The sequence below is a fragment of the Furipterus horrens genome, unplaced genomic scaffold, assembly GCF_987537825.1.
Source record: "Furipterus horrens unplaced genomic scaffold, mFurHor1.1.pri manual_scaffold_4, whole genome shotgun sequence".
In the NCBI taxonomy this organism is placed as follows: domain Eukaryota; kingdom Metazoa; phylum Chordata; class Mammalia; order Chiroptera; family Furipteridae; genus Furipterus; species Furipterus horrens.
The window spans coordinates 2,521,265-2,549,047 of NW_028327174.1; the positions used below are offsets into that span (position 1 = coordinate 2,521,265).

Sequence of the window (27,783 nt, forward strand, 5' to 3'; positions counted from 1 at the left end):
GCCTGAGCTGGCCTGGCACAGGGACTGAGGATGAGGTGTGTGTGTGTAACAAGGGACCGTTACAGAGGTGTTCCTGGCACACAGTAGGTCTTCAGCACAGTGTAATGCAGTCATGAGGCATCACGGTGACGGCCACCACCCTTCGCCAGGCCACATTACAGACGTTCTCCCAGAGCTTTGTTTCTCCCTCTAGACTTCCAACACCACAGGGAGTCAGTTCTCCTCTCATTCCACTTCCGGGAGGAAGGTGAGCAGCCTCCTGGGGCCCACCTCTCCGGCATGCGCGGCGCCGGGAAATGGGCCTGGGAACGAGGGACTGTTGCTGCCACCCAGCGGGGCACAGCATAGCCAGGAGAGGGGACGCACTATGCAGACTGTTCTGAATATGGATCTGACTCAGCCCTGGGCAGGCCCCTTCCAGGGCAAGTGCAGCTGGGGTCCCTGACCAGACCATGTCACACACAACCAGGTGAAATCATCCTCTCATCAACCCTCCTGGAGTTTCACCGCCTCTCCTGCTTGTCCACACTAGACGCTGAAAAAAGGTGGCATCTAACGGAATAAACAATGTCTCCTTCAGCTGTACAGGGGTGGGAAAAAGTGGGTCCCCAGTTCTTCGCACGGAAAACTATGTGGCACAGGAGTAAACAACAATACAAGAGTGAACTGTGTTTCGCTTTTACTCACAACTGGAGAGCCTATTTGCGCCCACCGTCGCGTGTGTAATGACCGTGCTGTTTACTGGGGACCTGCTATATTGCAGTTCTTGCGCTGACTGTCTTGTGCGATCACCCCATCGCTTCCTTACAACGAAGTGTGCGTCAATTGTTTTCACTTTGCGGCGGCGGAGGATGAGGCTCTGAGACAGTAAGTAATGTGCCCGAGACCATACAGCTGAAGACCGGCTGTTTCTGCGCTTGAGTCTGCAACACCCAGAGAGGTCTTTGTGTGTGTTTGTTTTTAAAGATTTTATTCATTTACTTTTAGAGAGCGGGGTGAAGAGGGAAAAAGAGAGAGAGAACAACATCGATGTGTGGTTGCCTCTCACACGGCCCCAGCCGGGGGCCTGACCCGCAACGCCGGCCTGTGCCCTGACTGGGGATTGAACCGGCGACCCTTCCGTTTGCGGGCCAGTGTTCGATTCACGGAGCCACACCAGCAGGGCCCACAGAGTTTTTTAATGTTAAACTTAATTATCTGCTCTAATTATCGTGTCCCCAAAATGCAAATTGACCTTGTAAAATATTAGCACTAGAATCTAGGTGGGAGTACCCTTTTCTTCATTCACTCGACTTTGCTGTATGTTTGAGACGTCTCAGAACAAAATCCCGGGGAAGAGAAGACGCGGCACGACTTTCAGGGGGTTTTCCACCTGAACCAGCGTGAGAACCGTGATGCCACCTACAAAAGCGGGCTTACCTCCCCGAGTCCGAGTCGGAGGGGCGGGCGGGCGGTCCCGGCTCCACTTGGCAGACGGCAGTGAGCGCGCTGCGCGCCCCAGCGGAGGGAGGCGCGGCCCCCGCGGGCCTCCCTGAGTCAGGCAGGGCCCGGACTCGGCTCCCTCCTCCCGCCTCCGCTTCTGCACGTGGCTCCTCTCCGAGGCTGGCTGCCACGCCCCAGCGCTCTCGGGAAGGGCTGATTGGCCAGCCATGGTCACATGCTCATCTGAGAGCGCCAATCCCGAGCAGGAGGCTCGGTTCTGCCCACCAATGGCAGCGCCCGCCCTAACGCCTCTTGCGGATGGGAAGGGCCCTTTCCCCGCGGAGCCCGCGTGTGTTCCCCGCAGCCCCACTGGGGCCGCAGCGGGGAGGAGGCTTCCAGAAACGCGCTCTCCGAAGACCTGGGCCCCGGCCGTGCCCTCCCCAGCGCGGCTGCAGGTGGGAACCCCACGTGGCCTCTGCGTTTCCTGCCCTCACCCTGAGGGTCCCACTCCTGTGATCAGACCCCAGGCTCACGCCCCTTCCCTGCCAAGACCCCAACGTGCTGGCATCGAGAGCGGCTAAGAGGTCCCCTGCGCTCCCCTGGTCCCGACGGTCCAGCCTCTCTGACGGACCGGTGCCCCGAATGAGTGACCTCAAAAGTGCTCGCGGCTTCCCGAAGGTGGGCCGAGACCACCTGCTGCAGAGCTGGAGCGGTGCAGCCCTGAATGACCAGAACACCAGCCACACGGGAGCCCCAGCGAGGCTGACGTCCCGCGTGGGGCCGAGATCTCAGCCAGGGCCCAGGCCCCTGCAAGGAGCCGAGAAGGGGGGTAAGCCCAGGGCAGGACCAGAGAAGCCTGTGTGGGAACAAAGGGCCGGAGCTGACTCCGGGTACGTCCAAGTGGGCTCTGGGGGTAGGGTGCTTTTGGCCCGCCCCCCCCGCGGGCGGTGATATTGGGACACCCCATAAATCCAGCCTGTCCGATGTGGAATTTCAGAGGGGAATGGAGTTTGGAGCCTGATCATTGGAATTTGAACTGTGTCTTTGTCTCTCAGAAGCTGCGTGGCCTCGGGCAGTGGAGTTCCCTCTCTGAACCTACCTTGCTCATCTCTGACTTGGGTGTGATCACGCCCACCTTGCTGGGTCGCTGGGAGGAATAGACAAAGTACCCCCTGCCGCGTGCACGGGACCCAGCGCACACTAGTGGTCTCTTCTTTCTGCTGGAGGAAGTCATTACTGCCCTCCAGCGGTCCCTGGAGGGGACTCTCAAAAGCAGGAACTCTGTGACTTGTCTAGCAGGGCTGGGCCCGGGCACGGAGCGAGTCCTTGAGCCACACTTCTCAGAGGGTGGGCACAGTACCAGAAACGCCATGGGTGGGGATGCTTCTCCAGACACACACCAGGCCCCACCCCACACCTCTGGGGAGGCCCTGGAGGACATTCCCGGGCCCTTTGCTAGTGGGGAGCCCCTTTTTCTGAAAGACTCCGAGGCCATCAGGAGAATCACAAAGCTGTTTATTTTCCCACCTATGAAAAAGGACAGATACAGGGAGCAGAGAAAACCCCACCACTCCCCTGGGGAACATACTGGGGCCACACACAGACCTCACGGGCTGTGTCTTTACCAACGGGGGTTTTCCGTTCCAACAACAGCAGTTTGCCCTCCAGGTGTTCCTCGAGCCATCATGCCGTGCCTGCTGGTCTGCGGCAGCCATGTCCCTAGACTTGGGCTTACAACATCTGACGGCAAAAGAAGCCCGAAATGCCAAATTTCATACAATCAGGGCAAAAACGGGTCTTTTCTTGGCATGATGAGTAGTTGCCCCCTGAAAAAAATGTCATTCTTTCTTTGGTCCTTAGCAATGCCCAGCCCACAGGCAGAGTAAAGGCGGAAAAATGGGACCTTTGCATTAAAAAATGAGCAAGACTTTCAACCAAACAGCTGAGTAATGGGACTCTTTACTTCAACACCAAAATACATCAGATGGACTTATTCATCTGGCCCAGCTTAATACATGTTAGCCTAAAACTACAAACAAATGCATAAAATGTAGAACTGTCTGGGTGGCACACACAGGGACAGGGCACAGTTGTTGGCAGCTATGAATTGGCCTGGAGGGGCAGACGTGGCTGCGCCATGGGCCGGCCCTCAGAACCAGTACTCAGAGACAAAGATGTGGACATTGACGATGTTTCGGTGAGACACCACACCCCTGACCACGTAGTTCATCTCCAGCTTCAGGACAGCATGAAATGGGCCCACGATGGGCCGCACCTGGCGCACAACACCTGGGAAGAGAGCGGAAGGTGTTTGAGGAGTTAGCGGGAGACCTGGGACCCGAGGAAAATTTTTTCTCTTGAGGGATTCAGAAACAGAAGGGGCCTTAGACCTCATCAGATCCCGCCCTGAGCCAGATGCTTGAGTCCCTTGCATAGCATGTCCCTCCAAGTGGTCACCCCTGGATTCTGCTTTCATCTCCAGAGATGAGTGATAGCCGTTGGCAGACTTTCCTTCATGCTTGGACCATGTGGGGATCTGTGTGGTGGGCATTGGAGTCAGACGGCTCTGGGGTCAGTGCCAGCCCCTGCTCTCTCCCAGCTCAGGTTTCCTCCTCTACCACCCCTCCCTGACAGAGGGCTTAAGAGCCCAGAAAAGGGCCCAGCATGGGGCAGATGCCCAGTAGATACCTGTCCCCTCCCTTCTGCGCACTGTGCCTAGTTCTGACCCTTGGGAAAAAACAAAGCGGGCAGCTGAGGTCACTGAGGCTGGTGGGCACCTCTGTCGGCCTCAGGCCTGCGGAGAGGAGAAGGTGATGCTGATGGGGACACAGAGGGCAGGGGGCCAGAACATGTACCCCCAAAGAGACTTTGGGGGGCCCACACTGCCCCTGGCCTGGACTGTGCCCAGGGAGGGGCAAGCCCAGGGTGGGACAAGTGTGCGTCTTAACCCAGGAGCTGAGGAAGGCCGTGGTGTTCACAGGGGACAAAGCTGCGGTGTCACTGCTGGGTGGGCGCAGAGAGGGCGCTGACGCCGCAGAGGCCGGTGCTGACCTCCCCACCAGCACAAAGGCCTTCTCCTCTCCGCAGGCCTGAGGCCGACGGTGGTGCCCACCAGCCTCAGTGACCTCGGCTGCCCGCAGACTTCACCCATCTCACAGGCAGAAGGGGTGTCACCAGAACCCCAGCACTCATGGGGCTGAGGGAGTTCAAAGGCAAGCGGCAAGGGGCCAGGTGAGCCTGAGCACGAGCTTAGGACAGAGGAGCGTGCAGGGGGAGGGGACACGTGTGCTGTCAGGTATATACTACAGTGTATAATTACCCTGCCACGTGTAAACACAGTATAATTATAAATACAAAATAGGTAGTCTAACTATGTAATATAAAAAGATATTAAAATACATTATACAATGTATTTTTAATGTATATAAACTTTCATATGTACCTATATATTTTATATTGTTTATATAAATATTATATAAAATATAATTTATATATTAATGTATAAGATAACTATATATAAAATATAAGTATCATAAAATAGAAAAATAATTATATCACACACACATTTAAATAAACATTCCCTGCTGCCTGGGGGAGCTTTAATAGCATCATCAGTTCCAACCCACAGAAGCTCTGGGCATGTCTGGGTGCCAGGCACGGGCGATGTGTGTATGGAGAGCCAGTGACAGAGTGTCCTTGCCGGGCTCAGTCTGGGAGCCGAGAGGAGGGGAACACGCTAGGACAGGGACCAGGAACAGCAATATGACCCCAGAGGAGTTACTTAACCTTTCTGAGGCTCAATTTCCTCTTCTGTGAAACAGGGATTCAAAATAGCGACCTTCAAAGTCAGACAGCAGCACCAGACCGTCCCTTCCCCTCCCCAGCACTGACAGCTGGACATTACCGAGCAGCCCGTGGTTAGGGGGAGCGGGTCTCCAGCTCGGGTCGGGCTGAATTCCCGCCCGGCTGAAAACCAGAGCAAGGCCCGTGGCTGGGTGGTCGGGCGTCCCAAGAAAGGAGGGCTCCCACCGAATGTGCAGAAACGCCTGCGTCTAAAGGCCTCGCATTAGGACACCCCACAAGGTTTAGTTTCTCCAGACCCCGCGCTGGGGGCGCACTGCGCAGACTGGGAACGGCTCCGCGGAGAGACCCGGGGCCGCGTCGTGCCGGTGAAAAGGGCTTTCGGAGGCGGCTGAGTCCGTGATGCAGGTCCCACTCAGGGCCTGGTTGTCTCGGGGTCTTTGCATTTAAGAAAACGGATTTCGGCGAAAGAAACAGATGCGCTGCAAGGGCTGAACAGGAAATCCTGCGCTCGGCGGGCACGCGGCAGGCAGGTGCTCGGGGGCCGGCCTCAGGCTCACCTGTAACCCCTGGCGCCCCGCGACCCCCCAGGCCATGCCCACTCAGTGGACCCGACCGCAGCGGCCACTCTTCCCCGGGGCCCTGGTCTGGCTGAGCACGGCCCCTCCATTGCCAGGTTAGTCCAAGCCCGGTTCCACCTCCTCGTCATCACCAGGACCTGGCTGGATGCTGTTCCTTCTTCCCAGCCTTCCCAGCCACGCCCCCACCCTGGCCAAGAGGAGATTTAAGGATTATTTGACAGAGCAGCGATTTGCAAACCTTTTCCCTCTCACGGCACACATGGACTAATCACTAAAATTCTGCAGCTCACCAAAAAATATATTTTTCGCCGATCTGACCAAAAAAATAGGTATCATTTTGATTCTGCTATTGCTGACTGTTGTCATTTTTCCCCTGTTGATCATCTAAGGGAAAGAGGTCAGTGGCCCTGACTCAACGGCCACGCATCTCATGTGGTAAAATTCCTTGCAGCGCGCTGGCTGAAAACCGCTGCTGCGGAGCAACTGGCCTTAAAGTGGACTTGGAAGACGAGGTCGAAGCTGGGAAGCAGGAAGGACCTGTGCGAACCCCAGCAGAATGAGGGGAGACAGGCGGGGGAGGCTGAGGCGGTGGCAGAGGACTGGCCGCTCAGGGGACCGCGCGGCCACCTCTTGGGGTCTGTGGCTTGGCCTCTGGGCCCCAGGAGCCCAGAACCGGGACTCTGGGTCTACAGCCTCCTGGTCTCCTCCCGCCACCAGGTCGCGACCAGGGCTCTTCCAGAGCCACCGCCGACCTCCTGGTGCAGGAAACAGGGGCAGGAGGAAGAGGAGGCACACGTGCTGCCCATCTGAGGGGTCGCCAACGTGATGAAGCCTCCTCCGGGGGTCCGATTCCGTCCATCCACCTGATTCCACGGCCGTGAAGTGCCAGGCACTGCGGACCAGCTGGACGACTGGTGTCCTCGTTTGAGAAGCCTCCCCAGTCCCACTTGGTGTCACCTGCTCCCTGGTGTCCCTCAGCTGTAACACAGCATCTGCCCATTGCAGGTGACCTTCCCAGTCGGCTCCCCCTTCAGGGGCAGGGTCTGTATCGCTCCTCTCTGTCCCGTCCCCAGTCCAGGGCATGGGACAGGACCTCTGTCATGATTATTGAGGGGGATGAAGGCAGAGGAAGGACAGAGCAAAGGAAGGGAGGAGAATGGGAAGAAAGGGCATCTGCCCATGAGTCCCCCACTCGAGGGGGATGAAACTTTGTCCTGAAGGACAGGGAGCCATGGAAGGCTCTGAGTGAGGGCAGGACGACAGGAGACGGCCTTTCCTCCGTGCCTGCCTCGCCCACCTGCCTGCCGGGGGCTTCCCACCCAGCTTCCCAGAGCCCCAAGAAAAAAAGGCCGCGGTGCTGAGTTCAACTGTGTTAATCTTGCAAATCCTCATTGCTGGCATTTCTGCTCCGGGTCTCAGACGCTGCTGGTATTCCTCGGCGCGTCTGTGCCTCTTAAAGATATAATTAAGCCTTTTTTTTTCCCTTTGAAAAATGCAGGCCCCCCGGGGCACTTCGCCTTCATGTCTGTCTCTGCTTGGTAAATTGCAGCTGACGTGCGGGGCACCTAAAGGCGTGCACCCGGGTCCAGTGGGGGGCCTCCGCCACCTCTTGGGGTCTATGGCTTGGCCTCTGGGCCCCAGGAGCCATCCCCAAGCCTCTGCTGCTTCAGGCTGGCCTTGACCCTCCCTTAGTTGTTTGAAAGGATGAAAATCAGCCACCGGGCTCTGTGACCTGAGACACTGATTTCTAAAGGGACCTGGAGTCACAGCCTAGGCTCCTATGTTGGGTCCTCACTGACCACTGTGTGACCTTGGGCAAGTCACCCTCTGCTTTCAAGTGCAACCTCTGACTCAAAAGTCCCATGCTCGTGACTGACAAAGTGTAATGGTGTGAGCAGAACTGTCAGTGTTTTAACAAAGAAGGTTTTGATTCAAGAGACTGCGTGCGATCTCATGCCAGGGGACGTCCACTCTGCTTTCTCTGAGACAGAGGCTTGAGCTAGAAAAGGCAGAGGTAAGGAAGCCACGTGTTAACATCATAAGAAGGACCAGGAGCTACCAACCTGAGATCAGGTGGTAGAGTTGACTGCTCCTTTGGTTATCACCCGTCTCCCGGCACAAGAGAAGGCCAGAGGCCAATGGCACAGTCTCTCGGCCACTTCTGTATTTCTGGTTCTTGGAATACTGTAGGTCTTTGGTCCCACTATGTACCGGACACACAGGAGTCCCTCCACCAGCAGTTGGGGAGTGAATGAACTGAAGATCAAAGCACTAAGTACTATTTATAAGATGAAAAATTATCACCCAGAAGTGAAGGTGCTGGGGAAGAGTGGACGACAGCTAAAGGTCACTGAGTTTTCGGATGGTGACCTCCGGAGGGGACAAGGTTGCAAGCGAGAGTCAGGCCTCACCGTCTGGCCTTGGTGGCCACCACGCAGAGCCACGAACAGGAGGAAGGTGGGCTGTGGGCCGTGCGGACAAGATGCCGGGATGGAGGACCGAGGAGCTCAGAGGACACCCTCACAGCCTCACTAAACTCAAACGTGACGGCCACCGGGGAGAAGCGAGCCGCCTCCGACCTCAGGGCGTTTTCCTTGGTGGAAATACCAACCCCCGCAGGCTCGGACCAAAGGCACAGACGGAACCAGCAAGGACACAGAGAAACGCTGTCGGTACCTACAAAGACCTCGAGCACGGACGGCTTTGGGAAGAGGGCACAGCAGGGGACAGGCTGAGTTTGAGGGACCCCATGTGCCCACAGGTGAGTTCGGTCCCCACTCTACCCCCACGAGGAAGAAGACCCCTTCCTGTCACCGGGGGAGGAAGCGCTAAGAGCCGGTATGCAGACCGCACAGCTCCGGGGGCGCGGAGCCGGTCCAGAAGGAGCTGACCCCCGCACCCAGCCCTCCGTCCCACCGCAGTTCCTCCCACCCCTCAGGGCAACGTGATGTGGGGGAAACTTCCAGAACACACTGCCCTGGGCCGAGTCATAAATCCAGGGCAACAGTGGCGGAAAGGATTGATGGGGTCATCCCGTCAGCACCCGGCAGGGAAGGAACCGAGTTCCCAAAACCCTGTCTCCGCTTTGCGCCCTGAAAAGCACCCAGGCAGGAGCTTGGGGAGAAGGGGGACAGGTGTCTGGGCTGCATATTTAAAATACCAACTGTCATTCAACATGTCCCAGCAAAACTCATCATCCGTATGTTCTGATTATTATAAATGTGCTCCCTGCACAGGTCTCCCGGAGCGAAACCAGACAGTTTGGCCCGGGGCCGCTGCTGGGAGCCGAGCGGGAGTCAGCCCCAAGGCCCCGTGTCCCCTTGAGCAGAAAGATGGAAAGTGTCAGCTTTGCACAAAACTTGCACCTTCCCTGACCGGCCCCAAACATCTCTCCAGAGCTTTGTTACTGTGGAGCCTCTCCTGTCCGCATCTCTGTCCCCCTTCTCCACCTCGACGTCCGACGCTCACGGAGGAGGAGGCAATGCCGTGTGGTGAAGAGAGTTCTAAACCCCGGGGAGCCGGGGAACCAGCCCTGGAACCCCCTCCTGGGCCTGCCCCGCCCCTCCACAGAGCTGCACGGCCTTGCTGAAGAAGGGAGTGCCATCAGACGCACCCACTGTCACCCAGCTGACCCAAACTGTGACCATGTCGGGAGGACGAGCAGCCCTCTCCTCTCCCACTGCGCGTGTCCCCTGCCTGGATCAGCCCCTCCCCACCTCGGACCCAGATTCATCAGCCCACCCAAGCCCCTCCAGGTGCCTCCCTCTCCCCTAAACTTATGCTCTCCTCCCAGTCCCCGAGGGCCCAGCTTCCAGACCCCAAGCTCTGTCCTACGAGGCTGACGAAGTCTATTTTTAGCAGTTTCTAGAATCTCCTCTGTGCTCCACAGCCCACCCCGTCTCAGGTCAGACCTCGCCGGCCCTCCCTGAAGGCTCACAGCACCCTCATCCTCACCAGCCACGCGCCCCCCCCCTGCGGCCAGAGCAAGCCTTCTAGAATGTCCGGATCCACTGCACTCTGCCGAGAACCCTGTTCCCCAGCCCCAGCCCCCCAGCCCCGCAGCCCACAGCAGCGGACGTGCGCCTTGATGCAGCTCTTCTGCCCTGTTTCTCAGCACCCCCACCCCACCCCATGCTCCCGCTGTGCTGTGCCCCTTACCATCACCCTCCTCACCATGAGCAGAGGCCGTGGGGCGGTGCGGGGTCGGGCGGGGGTGGGAGGAGGACCTGTCTTGCCAGCTGGACTTGACTCAGAACTAAGGGCCTGCGCACACCAGAGACAGACTGGTCCTGCTCTCTGCTGTCCGGGCAATAAGGTTACACCACCCGCTTCTTCACAGGCAATTAAGGGCCCGAGGGATTAAGAGGCACGAGGCTGGGGAGTGCAGAGCGGGCACCCCAAACACCATGCCTGCTGATCGGAGTGGGTGGCCTCTCTCCAGGACTCCCTCGGCAAGCACCAAGCACGGAGCACCTGCTCTGGGCCCACACTGGGCCGGGCGCTGGGCCGGGCAGACAGAGGACGGGCCAGCAAAGGGAACCAGTGGTGCTTCAGGAGAGCTGGGGAGACACGCTCACCCAGACAGGGCGCCGGCCCCTCCTGGAAGTTTCCCCAAGGACTCAGTGTCGAATGGAACTTGGAAGGTGGAGGAGGGGCTCAGTAATGCAGGGACATGCAGATGCAGAGGAACTTCTGAACTGGGCTGGACCTCAAAGAGTAGGACTCTGCTCTGTCCAAGGCCACACGGGAAGGTCACGACAGCAGGAACCCCACATTGAGTCCTGACCTGCTGGACGCATTCCTCAGTCATGCCACGGAGCCTGGAGCCGCCTCTGTGCCTCAGTTTCCTCACCTGGAGGGCAGGGAGAGTCACCCACAGGGCTGCTCTGAGGAGCACATGTAACGTGCTGGAAGAGTGGCTGCCGCACGGCACGGGACACAGACAGCTGTTTCTCTGACGACGGACCACCGGGACCCAGTACACGGGGTTCCCCGCCTGGAGCACAGATGGACCCTGGCAGAATCCATCAGCAAACCCCCGACACCCAGGCCGCAGGAAGCGCAGCCCATGACGGTGAGTGACAGTGGCTGTCTGGGTCCCTTCCCTATTGATGGCTGTCAGGCGAGGCCATCAGATGGTTCACATCATCATCAGACTTTTCTTCCTAACTTTACACAACATGCCTCTACTCCTGTTTGGCTAAAACACTTCAGTTTTCAAAAGTAATTTATGAACGTGCCCGGTGACACCAAAGGCTTTCCGGAAGGTGCCTAACGGCAGCAGGGAGGGCCACAGAGCATCCCGGCCACACTTGGACGTCGCCACGAGAACCTCAGGAGGGAGACGTGCAGAGGCTGGTCTGGGCTTGGGTCAGCCTCTCGGCGCCTCTGAAAGTCAGCCGTGTTCACGGCCCTGCAGCCTGCCGGTGCCAGGCCTGCGTGAGTATGTGAGTGTGTGTGTGTGCGCGCGTGTGTGAGTGTGTGAGTGTGTGTGTGAGTGTGAGTGTGTGTGTGTGTGTCCTGCGTGACCGTGTGTGAGTGTGAGTATGAGTGTGTGTGAGTGTGTGTGTGTCCTATGTGACTGTGTGTGTGTGTCCTGCGTGACCGTGTGTGTGTCCTACATGACTGTGTGTGTGTGTATGTGAGTGTGTGTGTGTGTGCGCGTGTGTGAGTGTGTGTGAGTGTGTGTGTATGTATGTGTGTGTGTGAGTGTGTGTGTATGTGTGTCTGTGAGTGTGTGTGAGTATGTGTGTGTGTGAGTGTGAGTGTGAGTATGTGAGTATGTGTGTGTGAGTGTGTATGTGTGTGTGAGTGTGTGTATGTGTGTGTGTGAGTGTGTGTATGTGCGAGTGTGCGTGTGTGTGTGTGTCCTGCGTGACCGTGTGTCCTGCGTGACCGTGTGTGTGTGTGTGAGTGTGTGTGTGTGTCCTGCATGACCGTGTGTGTGTCCTGCGTGACCATGTGTGTGTGTGTGTGAGTGTGTGTGTGCGTGTGTGAGTGAGTGTGTGAGTGTGTATGTGTGTGAGTGTGTGTGTGAGTGTGTGTGTGTGAGAGTATGTGTGAGTATGTGTGTGTGTGAGTGTGTGTGTATGTGCGAGTGTACGTGTGTGAGTGTGTGTGTCCTGCGTGACCGTGTGTGTGTGTGTGTCCTGCATGACCGTGTGTGTGTCCTGCGTGACCATGTGTGTGTCCTGTGTGACCGTGTGTGTGTCCTGCATGACCATGTGTGTGTGTCCTGCGTGACCGTGTGTGTGTCCTGCGTGACCATGTGTGTGTGTGTGTGTGTGTGTGTAAGACAGACAGTGACGGAGGGACTTGCACAAACGAACCCCTTGTAGGCCCTTGGCTCTAGGAATTCAGCGTTAGTGGAAGAGAAAGTCAAGCAAAAACTGTCACGGCCTGACCCACACACCCCGGCGCCAGCAGACCTAGGGCTTCCTGGTGTGGCCTCCGGCGCTCCTACTGCACGCGTCTCTGCCGGGATGGCCTTGTCAAGGCCACCAGTGGCCTGGGCGTGGCTGCATCCGACGGTGAGCCCTTGGTCAGCATCTGACTGGACGCAGCAACGTTGACATGGCTCACAGCCCCTTCTCCCGGGGACCCCCTTCTCCTCCAGGACGTCATGGCTCCGAGCTCGCTTCTTCTCCCGCCAGGGGCACCTCCCCACCTCTGAGCACTGAACCCCGAGCCCCTGTTTCCACGCGCTCCCTTGCTGAGCTCAGCCGGTCCCGGGCTCATCTACTCCATTCTGCTTCGTCCCTGGTGTCTCATGAGGACCTCAGACTTAGTGTCCAGAGTGAACACCTGACCTCCCCCAAAGCTGCCACGTCACGGCCCTCCCCTGTCTCAGCTGGTGACAACCCCAGGGTCACCCTCGGCTCCACATACAACTTGTCAGCAAAACTGGGCGCCTCCTTCCAATTACACCCCAAGTCTGTCCACCTCTCCCTGCCCTTGCTGGCACCACGCGGCCAAAGCCACCCTGCCTCCAGCCCCAGTCACTCCGACAGCCGGCAGGCCTCCCTGCTCCAGCCCCATCCCAGCACCCAGAGGGCACCTTTAAAACACGGGGTCACCTCATGCATCTTTCAGCTCTCCGCGGGTCCCACCTCACTCAGCGGAAGTGCCAGAGACACTGCAGTCGCCTCCAGGTCCTGTCACACTGGCCACCACCCCTGCCTGAGCCCCAGCTGCACGGCCTCCTGGCTGCGTGCTGCCCCGGGGACTTTGCACAGGCCGTTCCCTCTGCCGGACTCCATGCGGCTCATGTCCTCAGCTCCCCGGGGCTCTGACAAGGGTCTCTGGCTACCCGCCCGCACCCCGCACCCCGCACCCGCCTCCCCCTCCCCTGCCTTCCGAACAGCACTCAGCGCCACCGGCCCAGGTGCATATTAGGGTGTCCCCTGCCTGCTCCCGCCCCTGGGATAAGACCTGCAGGAGGCAGGCTCTGTCTGTCTCTCTGTGTGTCCGGGTGCGGCAGCTCCTGCCCCCCGAGGATGCCCATCATTTGCTAGAAGAACGAGTGTGAGGAGAGCGTGGAAGAGGCTCATCCGGGGGACGTGGGAGCCCAAAGGAAGGAGTGCCAGCCTCTGCCCACGGAGGGCTGATGGCCGAGCCGGGCTCTGAGGAGTGGATAGGAGTCTACCGAGAGGAGAAGGAGGCAAATGTCACAGCTCAAGTCCGGGAGAGATGGGCCCCGGGCTCCGAACAAACGCTGCTCGTGCTGTGGCGGGCCCCGCCAGCGCCCTGGGGTGCTGCCTGCGTGGAGCGGGGATGCTTCAGCTCTCCCTCCGCCCCCCAGGGCCTCTGCGTGCCTCACTCAGTGGGCGCCAGAGTGAGGCTGTTCCCCACCGGGTCCTCCTGGGAGGGCAGCCCACCTCGGGCGCTGCCAGGGTTGGGGGGTTGTTACCAGCTGTGCAACTGGGTGACCTCTGAGAATTTCTGCGTCTGTGAAATTGGGGCCCCGGAGCTGTCTCTCTGGGCTCTGGAGGGACAAAGGGCTGCCACTGCAGAGGGGTCACGTGTCAGGCGCTGCGCGGGGTCCGCTCCCTTCAGCCCCACCTCTGCTCCATGGGCCCCAGCGCAAGGGAGCACAGAAAGTGCTTGTCCTCTGTCACCCCCAGAGACCCTGCCTGCCCTTGCCCCGCCTGCCCCGCGCCCTCCCCCCCAGGGACACCACCACCCCTGGGCGAAGTCAGGCTGCAGCCCATCCCGGGCCTGGAGGCAGCGGGTGGTCACCGAGGGAACCCACTTGGCTGCTGGCCAGGGTGCAGCCCCAGGGTGACGGGTCTGCGCCTCCCTGAGAAGAGAAAGCGCCTAATCCCTGGGATTTGCCGTGAAAGCCGGGACAGGGGCACTCACTCGTCACCCGGCGGGGACGGCAGCGCTGTTGTTTTTAAGTAGAATTTCTGAATCTCAGTCGTAATGTGTACTGATCCCAGGCCAAGCTTTCCGAGCCAGGCGGCAGGACAGGGTCAGCAGCGCAGGTTTAACCCCTTAAGAGGTAATGATTTTAAAGCGGCGACCTGGGTCCAGCCAGCGGGGACGGCTACGGGGCTTGAAGCCAGATGGCCGGGCCAGCAAACTCCGTGCTGACGGAGGCCTGGCCAGGCGCACAGGTACAGCAGACTGGTACCTTCTGTCCCACCTCCTGCACACTGGGTCCCTGTGTCCAGGTGAGCAGGCTGCATACTTCTCGTGGACTAGGCTGCGAATGGACGCCCTCGGGGCCGCAGGGCACCGCATCCCCCACTGTGCACAGCAGCCCACCACACGTCACCTCTCTCCCTCTGGGACATGACAGGAAGGGCCATCCCTGGAAAACAAGTCCTCTCAGCCGCAGGGACTCAGGGTCCCAGGGAGGCCAGGAGGCCGCTTTTTAAAAGCAGGACCTGTGGCGTGGGCATTAGCTGTTCCCCAGTACCCGGGGCGGGGCTTGGCAGGGAGTGGGAAGCCAGGATGTTCTCGCTGAGTGACTGAGACAATTCAAGGACTTTGGGGTCTGGGGGCAGGGTCTCCACCATCGGCTGCAGGCGGGGCCTGATGAGCCAGCCAGACCGCAGGGTGCACCTGTTAAATAGCTCTCAGGGGGCTGGAGGCCCCTAGGGATGACCAGCCTGGCTCTGTCCCCTGTGCTTCACCCTCGGGGGCTCCCCAGCCTTCTAGCTCCCAGGGGCAGGGTCCTCAGGGTGCCTCATCTGTCCCCCCACGACCTCGCCGCTGTATGACAATAGGTTCTAGACCTCAGAACCCAGTGCAGGTTACTTTGGCAGTTTTGCTAAGAAGGAAAACGGAGGCTCAGAGAGGTTATGTGACCTACCTGAGGTCACACAGCTAGAAACAGAAAATCAGGATTCAAGCCCAGGAGGTCGTCACTCACTCCATGACCCCTGTGGGAGTGGGCACCTCGCAGCTGCAGGGCCACCCCCTTCTGAGTGGAGAGCCCCCTTCAAGTCTATAGGGTCCAGAGATGAAGTTCAAAATGTCATTCTTCTGAGGGAGGGAAAAGGTCCTGGAACGTCCTCTCCCTCTTCCCCGGGCCAGCACCAGCTCAGCCCAGGTGCCGCCACCCCCTGCAGCCCGCCCTGATGTGCCCAGGCAGGGCGGCCCCGGACTCTGCAGCCACAGCACCTCTCACTGCACTCTCCTGTCCCTCCCTGGGGACCGGCGTCCTCTCCAGAAGCAGAGACTGCATTCCCTTCACCCAGCACGTAGTAGGTGCTCAAGAGGCATTTGGGAATGGAGGAGCCAGTTAACTGGTCAGTCCTGCAGGCCTGCCTGCCGCTTGGCCACTGTGACTCCCCACATCCCAGAGTCTGTCCCCTCCCCGAGCCTGGCCACAAGGGAGCTTGTGGGGCCCCTGTCAGCTCCTTGTGGGCCTTCTCCCCTAGCTGGTCCTCGGGGGAAAGGAGAGGCAGCACTCGGGGAAGCTGCGGAGCCGCTGGGTCGGACAGGATACCCCCCTTCTGACTGAAACTATGTGAAATCTACATTCGTCTGTTTCCAGGGTTTCCGAGGCTGTACCAGGCACACCCCAGTTTAAGGGGAAAGGCAGGTGCGGAGCTCAGGAAGCCCAAAGCTAACACCTCGGCTCCCTCTACACCGACCTGTTCTTTGTGCTCACACGTGTGCTAATAAAAGCGGCACCTTCCTGTGAATGGTGCGGGGACTGGAAACACAAACCGCCCACCCTGTAGGTTTACTTCGGGGCTGGCAGAGCGGACCAGCCGAAGCCCCCGGGCGCGCTTCCTCTCCTTGAGGTTCACAAGGGACACCCTCCCATACAGGTGAATTTTATGAATCTCAGCTCACACACGAGCAGCCAGACATGGCTGTTCTCCCTCGAAAACGGGACACAACCTGAGGAGGGCTGTTTGCCAAGTCACAGTCTGCTGCCCTCCAACGGGCCTCCTTGCTAGGGGGTGTCCGTCCGTTGAGCCCACGCGGATGTGACCTTCAGTAAATACTCGATGGCGCCCGGGCAGTGCCTGGTGGGGACCAGTCCCCTCCCACACGGGGCTCACCCTCAACATGGCTGACATCACAACACTCATGGAGTGTCCCCAGCCTCACGTCCTGTCTACAACAGGGGGGTCTGACTTGCAGGAAGTTGCTAAGCCGACCTTGCTGGGCACCACGCTGGCCCCAGACGCAAAACTAACCAGTGGGTCTAAAAACTGCTGAAGCTGCGCACTCTCCAGTTCCTCTTGGCTTTGGCAGGTTTTCACAGACATTTTGGCAAAGCTGACTCCTGGTACAGACAGATCTTTCCGCCTTCCGTAGAAAAAAGCTGGACAGCCGCGGCATGCAAGGTGAGGGTCAGCCCAGTCAGGGTAGCCACCCGTTACCGGCGGCCGACCGCCCACAGCCCGTGGCCATCGCAGCGAGGGCTCCCCGATTCGTCCCCCTTCTGCAAGCGCACCCACGACAGCCGGTACCTGCAGAGCTGGGCTCGGAGCGGCCTGAGAATACCTCGGGCATTAATCGAGCGTTTTCGTGCAGGTTGAAAACGCATTCTTCATTTTCCCTGACAGCTGGTTAGAGAGGAACGCAACGGCTCGGCCATCGGGGCGCAGCAGGCGGCCAGCCCAGCCCCGCTCAGAGCCGCCTCAGCCCCCGCCAAGGCCTGGTCTTCAGAGGACGAGGTAGGGAAGGCCCAGCACATTGAACTTGGTCAACTCGGCACTTTCTTCTGCTATTCAGGGGTGAGTGAACACAGGGGCCTTTGGGTCCTGGAGGCTCGTATTCCCCTTTTTTTCCTGGGACACCTGAACCCTCAGCAACTTTGCCCAAGCAGCACCAGTGTCTGGGGGTTCCAGCTCTGGGTGTCGCAGGAGAACCAGGCTCTAGGCCTGCTCTGCCTCACCCCCCAGCAGGAGTGGCCTCGGGCAAGCCTCCTGTCCTCTCTGGCCCTTGCTCCCTCATCCGTGAATTGGGATACCCCCCCCCCCCCCGATATCACGGAGTTGTGGCAGTGACAAGACACCTGCTCCTGGCACTCCTTATGTGTTCAGTTGTTCCCTCACTTAAGGTGACACTCAGCTCAGACCTCACCTCTTCCAGGAAGCCTTCCTTCCTGACCCCCAGTGCCCAGTGTCCACACAGGGCGTGGACTAGAGTGGGCAGGTGTTCAGGCCACACCTGTGAGTAGTTAGGTGTCCCTTCCTGGGTGCTGCAGGCAGTGTGGGTCTTCACAGCTATTCTCAGTGGGCCTGGAGTCCCCACACTCCCCCACCCTTGGCCCTGAAAACACTCTGTCTATCCTGACAGAAAGGGTTTCTGTCTAAGATGCTGCCTGAAATGAGAACTGCACCACTAAACACAGGTTCTCAGCTGTCCTGGGCCTGCGGTTTTTCAGTTGCTCGGTCTTGGGAAGCCATTCACTCAGTTCCCTCCTTTCCCCAAGGGAGGCAGCCCCGCCTGTCCCTGGAGGTGTGTGTGAGGACTGAGCAGGAGCAGGGGGAAGGGGCCGAGCTGCGGTTCCCAGGCCTCGTGCTGGGCTTGAGTCCAGGGCAGAACCATCAATGGAAGGCTGACAAGACTCGGGGCGCACACCACACTTAAAAGCCCAGGGCCAGCCAGTGCCGGCCAGCGACCCCCAGAGGCCTGGAAGCTCCTGGGGCGCACAGAAGTGACTTGGGACAAAACAGGCAAGGCAAGGAGGTGGGACGAGGAATCAGAGAAGAGACCCCAGGCAGAGAAAGGAGGCAGCCACCCGCAGGTGTAGAGACCAGAGCCCACCCCGAAACCTGACCCAGGCCGCACCGCAGTGTGACCTTGCCCCTCTGGCCTGGGTCCACCCCGGGGAGGTGACATTGGCAAACTCCAGGAGCCAAACCCTACAAACATGCTGCAAACACACCAGAAGGCGGAAGAGGCCAGGCTCAGGCGGGAGGCAGGACTACGGGCAGGACAAGTTCCCAAGGGCCAGCGGGGCCCTCCCGCCCGAGGCACCAGCCCAGAATTCCAAAGACCAGGGCACGCGTGACCAAGCACAGTCAGGGACAGCTGCCCTGCCTCTGCGGCCCTGCCCACATTCCATTCCCAGGAAGTGGGGGCGGCACCTGTGGTCGCCTCTCACACCCAGAAGCTCGGTTCCGTTCCCCACTCTGCCCCGAGTCTCCGTGAGAAGACTGACAAGCCCCCTCGCCTCTCTGGGCCTCAGTTCCCCCCTCTACAAAAGGGGTTGGCAGAGGTGGGCTCCCGAAAGCCAACATGCCACGGTTTTCTGCCCCAGCGGATGGGAAGCCAAGAAACAGAGCCTCCCAGTTGGTTCTGTTTCGAGTGTGGACGCTGCTAGAAAAATGTGCCCGTCTGCCCTGCACCTGGGCCTGGCCAGCCACTGCCCAGCGCCCTGGCTCGGGTCGCTGCAGGGAGGACTCAGCCGGGAGCCGGAGGCCCACACACTCCGGAACCCACCCCAGGAGCGCCCTCGCGGGCCGCGGGGACTCGTCCCGACCCGGCTCCCTATCAGTTGTTTTCCTGATCTCTCCCCCGCTGGAATGTGAGGCCCCAGGCACAAGCGCTGCTGCTGCATTTATCTGTCTCTGTATCTACAATGCGGGGCCCAGGGCCTAGTGGGGGGGGCAGGGGGGCTCAGGAAGGTCCTGACTGCAGCTCTGGGCTCCACATGCTGGGAATGGTTGCAGGGCGGCCTCTCAGCCCCCACCTGCAGGCCCAGCATCAAGCCCAGGGCCCCCACCCCCACCCGCACCCCCACCCAGCCACACACAGGCGCCAAACCCTGACCCTATTTCCTCCTGCCTGTCCTCATCCCCAGGTGCCTGAGGGTTCCTTAAGGGTCCCTTTGTCTAAGGGTGCGGGAACCTGAGGCCGGAGCGGGCAGTGAGGCCGGGCAAGCCCCACGGTTTGTGACAGCCAACAACCACACCCTGCCCCCCCCCCTCGGGGTCCCAGCGAGGGCTCATGTAGCATTAATTGTAATTAACTAATTATTCCTGCTGCCAACCAGCGGAGGAGGCGGCTGGGGGTGGGGGGCCCCCAGTGACTCAGTCATGTTTACAACACACAAACCCATTTAAGAGCTTGTAAAGTTGCTATAAATGGTCCTTTGGCAACGGGAATAACGATCCCCTGTCTCCAGCTGCCAGGTCGCCGCGGCCGGTCCGCGCTGCAGGGGCCCCGGTTCCGAGGTCCCACAGCGCCACCTGGAGGCCGCGTCCCGGAGCGCTCCGCGGGGTCGGGGCGAGCCACAGCGCCTGGGAGACCGCGGAGCCCCTCCCCTCCCCCACTCACAACGGGGAAACTGAGGCCCCGGTGCGGACCGGGCCTGCCCTTGCTGCTCAGCTTCTTTGAAACTGTTCAGAGTCTAAATCCAAGTGCCGGACGGCAGCTGGGATCGCTAAGCCCTGTGAGCGTGAACTCTGTGCAACGTGATGGCTTCCCAGCTTCCCGCGTCGCCTGCCCCCCCCAGCAACCCCCTTGCCCCCCCCTCTTCGCTTGAGGTCTCTGCTCAGCTGCCCCCGCCGCCCTTCACTGCTGTCACCCTCCCCAGCGGTGCCTGTGCCCGCCCCACGACGCACGCTCCGTTTTCTAGCCGACTGACACACGGCAGGGGACAGATGGACAGAGCAAGGCACCCAGGTCTGGGGCGGGACTAGCACGCAGGTCCTCTGCCTCCCCGTGGGGCACCCCCGGAACTGAGCCACGTTAGCTCCCAGGGAGGGGGGACCGTGCCGGGCCCCGGGACCAGCGCTGCGCCCACGTGACCGCGGCTGGAGTTCGCAGCTGCGAGACGCAGCCGTCTAGGTGACCCACCCACTCATCGGTGGGGAGACTGAGGCCCACAGGGGTCGCCGGGGAGCTGGCGGCACCGCGGAGGGGGTTCCCAGCGGCTCTGCCACCCCGGGCGCCCCTGCGTGTGCTGGACTGACTGCGGGGCCTGGGGTTCCAGCCGAGCCCTGAAGGCCGCGTGGGACCGGGCCTCAGAAGGGGACTCGGGTGAGCGCTAAGCTGGTCCGGAGAGGTTTTCCCACCCGCCAGGCACAGCGGGCTGGGAGGGCGCGGGGGGGACCACTCACCCACGGTCATGCCGTCCGCGTAGCGCTTGATGATGTCGAAGGAGTCCCGCAGGTTCCCTTCTGTGATGTCAAAGATGATGTCCGCGTGGTTGGCGGGGTAGGCCGGCGTGACGGTTCGGAGAAAGATGATCTCTGCGGGAGAGAGCCCAGTGTGGGGGGGGCGCGGCGGGGGCCCTGCTGACCCCCCAGGACGCCTCGGGCCCTGAGCTCCCACCGTGCGGCACTGGGCCCAGAATAGCTCAGCCTGCTCGGCCTTCTCTGTAGCTAAGCCTGGAACTGGAGTCACACCACGCGTGAGGAAGGCTTATACACACTGCTCATGGGCAACACGTGAACCCCACTCATGAGTAACACGTGAACCCTACTCATAACACGTGAATCTCACTCATGACTAACACGTGAACCCTTAAGGTTCACCAGGACCGGAACCTGAGCACCAGGGCTCTGCTGTGCAGGGAGGCCCGGGGCTGCAACCCCGTCGGTCCCGTCCGAACCCCGGCTCCGGGAGACGTCTGAGCCCTGCCTCCTGTCCCCCTGTGACCAAACTCATGAAGAACACTTTCTTTTTCTCAAAGCCAGTGCCAGTGCTGGCTTCTATGCCCATCGGGCAGCGACCTCTCAGTCGGTAGCAGGACCCCCGCATGGAGAAGTGGAAGGGTCCTGAAGGGTCATAGGTCATAGCTTACCCCCCCCAATGGGGAAACTGAGGCCTGGAGAGATTTCTGGCTCTTTCCTGAGGTCAGGCGCTACTCAGTGACAGGACCAGCCTGAGACGTAACTAGTAATTAGCCACGAATCTTCATGAAGCTGGGAAGACAGGGAGGGCAGGTGCATGAGGGACAAAGGGAGGGAGGTCAGGAAGGGCATGGGAGCAGGACACGGGCGGGCCGGGCAGCCGGACGGCCTTACCCATCTCCCAGCCCACCTGGCTTGGGAAGCAGAGCAGCTGCCCTGGGCTGGAGCACAAGGTTCCTACTCTCCCCTGGTTCTGGGCCATCCTGAGGGCGTCCTCTCCCTGGGCCTCAGTTTCCTCATCTGTAAAGTGAAGGAGGCAGCGGGCCTGGTGCCCACTAAGGGTCCTTTCAGCACCAAAGGTCAAGGCCTGGATTTCTTGGGCCCAAAATTCAGACAGCCACGGCCAACTCCCTGCAGAGCCAACTTAGACCCGCACTGGGCGCGGCCACAGAGCCGGCCCTCAGCGCTTTGGGGAGGCTCTGCCTGTGGTTTGGGGGATCCCGTCATTTTGCTCAAGACAAACCCCACACTGGCCAGGGACTTTCTCCGGCCGGGCTCATCCTACCCTGCAGTGGGGCGGAGGCCAGCCCCCTGCTCCTGGGGGGGCCTCTCCGGCCCACACCCCCCCCAACCGGGCTTTACATTCTCACACGTGCCCCGGGCAGGACCTGTCACGTGAAAACACAGGGTGCAGCCATGCGGCTGAACCATGGTCCCTTGCTTATCGCTGGGTCCCCGAGAATGGCCCTGAGCCTGACACAGGGGGCGCTCCGTGTACGTTTGCTGAATGACTGAACCGCAGCCGGCGCCTCTGAAGGCCAAGGATGAAGACTGCCCAGAGGCCGGGGTGGCTGGAGACCACACCAGCGCTGGCATGGGCGCTGCTCCCCCCAAGGCAGGGTGCACAACAGGGCCCCAGTTACAGCCGCTGCCGGCCCCGCGCAGTGGGCAGACGCTGAGATGCAGGTCTGCGGGGCAGGCCGGGAGCTCCCCTCGGGTGGGGCTGGGCACAGGAACGCTGACCCCTTCACTCCTGGGCTCCCTGCACCCAGTCTACCCCTCTATTCCATCTATGCCTGGGCGTCCAGGGTGACGGTGAATTCCTATCAGGGTCTCACTCATCCTTCAGCTCCTGTCTTGCAAAGCCTCTGCTGCCCAGCCAGAAAAAACAGGCTTTGTTCCTCAAATGCTCTCAACTCCCCAATTACCTCTGACCTTTCCAGACATGTCCTGCTCTGATTGGTACCCTCCTCTCTCGCTGCTCCCCGCTTTCATTAGATTACTTCCTATTGACCACTCAGGGCCCACAGGAAAAGTCACTACCTCCTGGAGGCCCTCCCAGATTCCTCAGTGCTTGGCACAGAATCAACACAATCGTTGTTTGCTAAATGACTGTTACCCATAAGAGACCCTGAACTGGGAGCCGGGAGTCGGCCAGGAGTGGGCCACATGCCATGCAGTCTGGGGACACGGAGGAGAGGTGGGGGTGGGGGAGAGTGCTACCTCTCAAAGCCCAAATCCACACTGCACGCAGAAGTGGCTGCCTCGCAGGCAGCTTCCCTAGACAATGGCCTGGTTGCCCCTGGGACCCCCAAGCCCATTCCAGGCTGTGGGGGTTGCCACTCACCCTCCGGGCGGGTGAACTCGCGGAAGGTGGGCAGCGGGACGACAGTGTGGGAGACAGTGTGCACCGGGTCCAGCATGCAGGCAGCGTCGTTGGGGCGGCATGACTTGATGCAGCGGATGGTGTCCGTCTTGTCCTGCTGGAGCCTGAGGGCGAGCAGAGCACAGGAGGAGGGGGGTGGGCACGTGGGACCCGGCACCCGCACGGAGACGGGCCAGGCAGGGGCAGCGGGTCCGCAGGAGGCTCCCTTGTAGAACCAGGGGCCCCCGCAGCCTGGCTGCTCCATGGGGGGTACCTCAGGCCCCTCCGGCAAGCCGGACCCGGACCCAAAGGCCAGCGACGTGCCCCGGCTTCTGTCTGCGCGGCTGTGGGTAAGCAAGGCCTGGCTCTGCGTCCTGGGGCCCTCGGGCGGGTGGGTCGCACGGGCCGGGCCGTACGTGAGGGAGGCACGAAGAAGTCCAGGCTATAGTGTCACGTGACAGATGGGGGGGGGGGATGGAAGGCATAGTTTGCTACAGGTCTGCGTTCCAGGCCTTGCGCTAGGCATACCTTTAAAACCTTTCAGTCATAAAGTAAGACACAAATGCCAATGCTGCACAGGACAGAGCTAGAGTTTAACGAGTACTGTAAGGCAATGCCTTTATAATGACCACTCAGGTCAAGAACGAGAGCTTTGCCGGCCGCTGGGGGCCCCTCCCCGCGGCCCGGGCCGACCCCTCCTGCACCCCCAGGGGAGCCCCCGCTGGAGCCTCCCGGCTTCTGCCTCCTGGGTTCCTCTTCCGTTTCTGTCACACAAGCATGCATCTCATGCACAAGCATTGCGACTTGTCCGTTGGCACTTTTTTGTTACGCCTTCGCAGTCCTTTAGAACCTACAGGTCTCCTCCCAAGCGTGTTCCTTTTCCACAGCGAGTCGGCTAGGGAGGGAGGCATGAGCGGTAAAGCTTCCTACGGCTGGGCTTGCTGCGCACATGCTCACGGGGCGGCGCGGCGGGGTCCCCGGTCCTCGGCGCTGCCTGAATGCTGGCAGCTGATCCAGACCCTGTCACATGCAGGCCCAGTCCCTTTGGCCAGGTGACAGTGGGTGGCCTGTCTTCCATCGGGGGGGCACATGGTGTCTGGTCATCTTCTGTGACATCAGAGCTGAGACCCACCGATTCATCGGGGATTGCCAGACACTGAGGGGCTGACTCTCTGGTTTCTTTTCCATTTATGGGCTGGAAAACGACTGTGACAAGATGCTTCCCCTCCTATGTGATCTGGTTACCGGGAGTATGGTTCACAGAAGAAAAGCAAGGTCAAGGACTGATTCTTCCCTACCACTCACCGGCGTTCGGGACAATGAGCGAGCTGTCTACCATCACCCAGTGACCGATGGATGATTCAAATATCAGAATGAACTCAAGGACTTAAACTACCCGTCCACGCAAGCATCGTCCTTCGCAGCTTCTTCCTCTTGAGGATTTCTTTCTGAAGTTGCTTTGATAGGAAATTATTTCCTGAGTTACGCCACTTTGTCTCTCAGGGTTTTCTAATCCTGACTTACATTTTTCCTCCACTTTCGACCATTTTCTCAGTGCTTTTAGATTGTTTTGACGTAGGGTACAGTTTTAATCTAATCCGTGAGCATACCCTTCTGGCATTCTTTCATGACCCAGAGGCATGTCAGTTTGGTCTTTATTCTCCTTTTCATTCCAGTAACTTCGTAGTTTTCTTATAATAACTTTGTAGTTTTCGAGTGAATGTTTTGTATGTGAAACGAATTTTCTTAAAATTTTAGGAAGAGGCATGGTTCACAGTGGGGGGCTGGGAATTTGTTTTGTTTTGTTTTTTAACCTCACAGAACTCCCCTGTCTGTCATTTGTGGCAACTTGCTTTCTGATGTGCCTCTGTCACCGGACTTCCAGTGCCACCAGAGTCCCTGCTGTCTCTTTTCTGCTCAGTTTCCTACTTCCTCTGCAGCAATCGCTGCCTAGTGCGAGATCCTGAGCCCAGGGGACCCCTGGTGGTTGTTTCAAAAATCCTCGCGGACTGGATTGGTCTGTTGTCCTTCCGCGAGCTCCTGCGCATACCGGCCACTGGGGTGCGCAAAATGACCCCCATCTCAACCGCTGTCCCTAACTCAGTCTACAGGACTTTGTAGGGAATACTTGTGACCTGTTTTGGGGTTCCCCACTGCTTCCTCCTACATGCATGCCAATTCCGTGCAGGTGGGCAGGAACTGTATTTTGGGGTTCATGGGATGCCCTGTCACTTTATTTAGTCGTGTTTCCCATAGATTTTATAAATTCCTTCTCTACGTGTTCTGTGTGTTTTGCTCGGGACCTAGAGAGCTTCAAACACTAGGTGCTGTATCGTCCATCTTCCCAGAATCTCTGTGCTGCACCTTCAGCCCACATGGTCCCATTTGACCTTCACAGCTCTTCCCGCTACACCACACGGCCGCCTGCTTTAGCTAATAAAATACCCTGCATTGTACTCGGGAGTCCTAGATGGGGCTTGTGCCCAGGGCTTTCCAAGACAAGGCTGCAGTCAGACGGACGGAAGCTGACCAGCACCGACTGATCCCAGCAACCCCGCCTTCCTCACAGCATTCGAGGCAGCGTGAGCACAGACCCCGGGAGCTAGCTCCCCGATGCCAGCTGTGAGACGCCAGGCAAGTTACTTAACCTCTCTCTGCTTCGTGAAGTGGGGGTCATAATGGTACTCCCCCTGCAAGGCTGTCGTGAGGGGTGGCGAAGTGCGTGGGACAGTGCCTGGGCCACAATAAGCAGTAGCTAAGGGTCACCTGTCAGAGTTCTTACCATCATAATTATGATGGTTGTGACTGTGATCATTTCCCCTTGGAAGCTCGATTTGGTAGGGACTGTGTCCGAAGTGCACAGGTCTGGGAGCCAGAGGGGATGGCACCGCTGCATATCAATGACCTCGGGTACAGCCAAACCCTCAGAACATCCACAGCCCATGTGAGTCAGGGTCCAGATGAACTCAAGCACCGTCCGATGAGCGAAGAAACCAACACGTATTAGATTGCCTACCATGTACCAGATGTGGCCTTGGGCGTAGCTTCAATAATCTGCAAGATAATCCATGGGAAGAGCACCTACTATGTGCTAGGCATCTTGCTAGGGTCTAGGGATGCGGCACCGAATGAGACAGATTTGGTCCCTGCCTTTATGGAGCCCTCTGGATGGCGGGGAAGACAGAGAAGAAACGGCCATAAAGAACGGTGATCATCGCCATGACGGGAGAGCTGGGAGAAAGACTGGCAGAGGAAACGCAAGCCCGGAGTGTCAAGGAAGGCCTCTCTGAGAAAAGGGCACCTCGCTGAAGTTTAACCCCACTTAGGCCGAGGGCCTGGAGCTTGTCAGGGTGGCCGGAGGGAAGTGAGCGAGGGGAGAACAACGAGGTAAGACAGGAGCTGTGCACAGAACTAAGCTATGCAGGGCCTGCAAAGACGCACTGGGGCTGGTGACAGGGGTCTGGCTGGAATGGTGGCGGAGAGGGGGAGAGTCAGGTGGTCAGAGCCCACACTGCAGGTATTGTGACCGAGTGGAACGCCCAGCTGTGTGGCCAGCGAGCCGAGGTTTGAATGCCAGCTGTGTGACCTTGGGAAAACCCTGGCCCTCTCTGAGTCTCTGTGAGGCCCACGCACCTGCCTCGCCGGCCGGAGGCAATGCACGTGCGGGGGCCCGGCGCCGCCTAGTGGTGTCTGCGAGCAGCGCGCTCACTGCCTTCTCTCGGGTCGGCGTGCGCTCCCAAGACGCCGCAGCTGTGCTCGGTGTTTCCCACCACGAAGTCCGGGTGGGGGGGTGGGGGTGGGGGTGGCTTCCCATCGGGAGGAACAGGACAGCAGACATGCGTCACCCCACCCCAACCCACCCCCACGCGCGCGCGCACACACATCCCCGTTTGCCTCCACGGATTACTCAGCTCCAGGCGACAGAGCACGGAATCCCAGCTGGAGCCTGAAGCCTGGCTCTGCCACACAGGCCATGCGACCTTGGCCGAGCTCCTCCCCTTCGCTGGGCCTCAGTTTCCACATTTGTAAAGCGAGAAGGGTTGGAGCTCACTGCCCTCTGAGGACGCTTCTCCATCATCACCTCGTCCTCTGGGCTCAAATGGAGAATAGAGAACTCACTTCCTGTGACTCGGCACAGGGAGCCCCGCTCTTGCCTCACCTTGGCTCCCGGGAGGTACGTACAGTGACCTCTGCCAACAGACACTCCCGGGCGTGCACCCTCTTGTGGAAAACACCCCTCAGCCACCCTGCGGGGGCACCAGGCAGCGGCAAGTGCTCGGCTCGCCCTGGGTGACCAGCAACACGAGACTCCCAGCCGCACTCAATAAAACCAAGGCACGCGGGCATGCGGGGTGGGATTGCCTGCTAAACTTTATTCAAATCCCGGCGGGGAGGGTTAGGAAAGCGACAGGAGAGGCACCCACGGCCCGAAGCAAGTGCTCAGAGCTCTGCGGAAACAAAGATGAAAAGCTTGGCCACAAAGGAGCTGACGGTGCCGTGGCGATAGAGGTCCATCTTGACGGTCAGGAGCAAGTCCCTGGGCTCGGGGACGGGCTTGGTGAGCGCCACCACCCCGCTGTGGTGGTTCACCTTCCGGGTGGTGAAAAAGCCCTCCTCATTGCCGCTGGTGATGGCCAGCTGCATGCTGTCCCCAGGGACAGAGCTGGAGGGGCCCATGCGGAAAACCACCGCGGGCACGTGGATGTTGGTGGGGAAAGAGAGGTGGTAGTGGGTTATTCTCAGAGGCAGCTTGTGACACTCCTGATTCTCATGGCAAGGCAAGCGCTCACAGCGGCTGCAAGACAAGTGGACAGAGAGACAAGGAGAGGGTTAGAGCCGATCCAGCAAGCGGAGGAACTACAGAGCGCGGGGAGCGGGGGCTCGCTGCGCAGCGCCTCCCGCCGCCCCTCGGGCCGGCGCAGCCCGTGGGCAGAGCACCCCTCACTCACCTGTGGGAGGTGCTGTGGGCCTCGGGGCTGCTGACTCAGGCACTAGCCCCTTCCAGCACCCCCGGGGCGCTGGGCTGCTGGGGCCAAGGGATGTGCCCAGACTGAGGCGG

The 27,783-nt window shown here is 59.7% G+C and overlaps 1 protein-coding gene across 1 annotated transcript in view; it reads right to left on the reverse strand.

Moving 5' to 3' along the window:
- Window positions 1–2,920: 2,920 nt before the first annotated feature.
- FBLN1 (fibulin 1) overlaps window positions 2,921–27,783 on the reverse strand; it is a 64,619-nt gene continuing 39,756 nt past the window's right edge. Inside the window, exons 15-17 of the mRNA XM_090272264.1 lie at window positions 22,707–22,849; window positions 20,345–20,476; window positions 2,921–3,711 (exon numbers count right to left, since the gene is read on the reverse strand). Of these exons, the coding sequence (XP_090128390.1) occupies window positions 3,572–3,711; window positions 20,345–20,476; window positions 22,707–22,849 (415 nt within the window). The 3' untranslated portion in view covers window positions 2,921–3,571. The remainder of the gene's footprint in view (window positions 3,712–20,344; window positions 20,477–22,706; window positions 22,850–27,783) is intronic.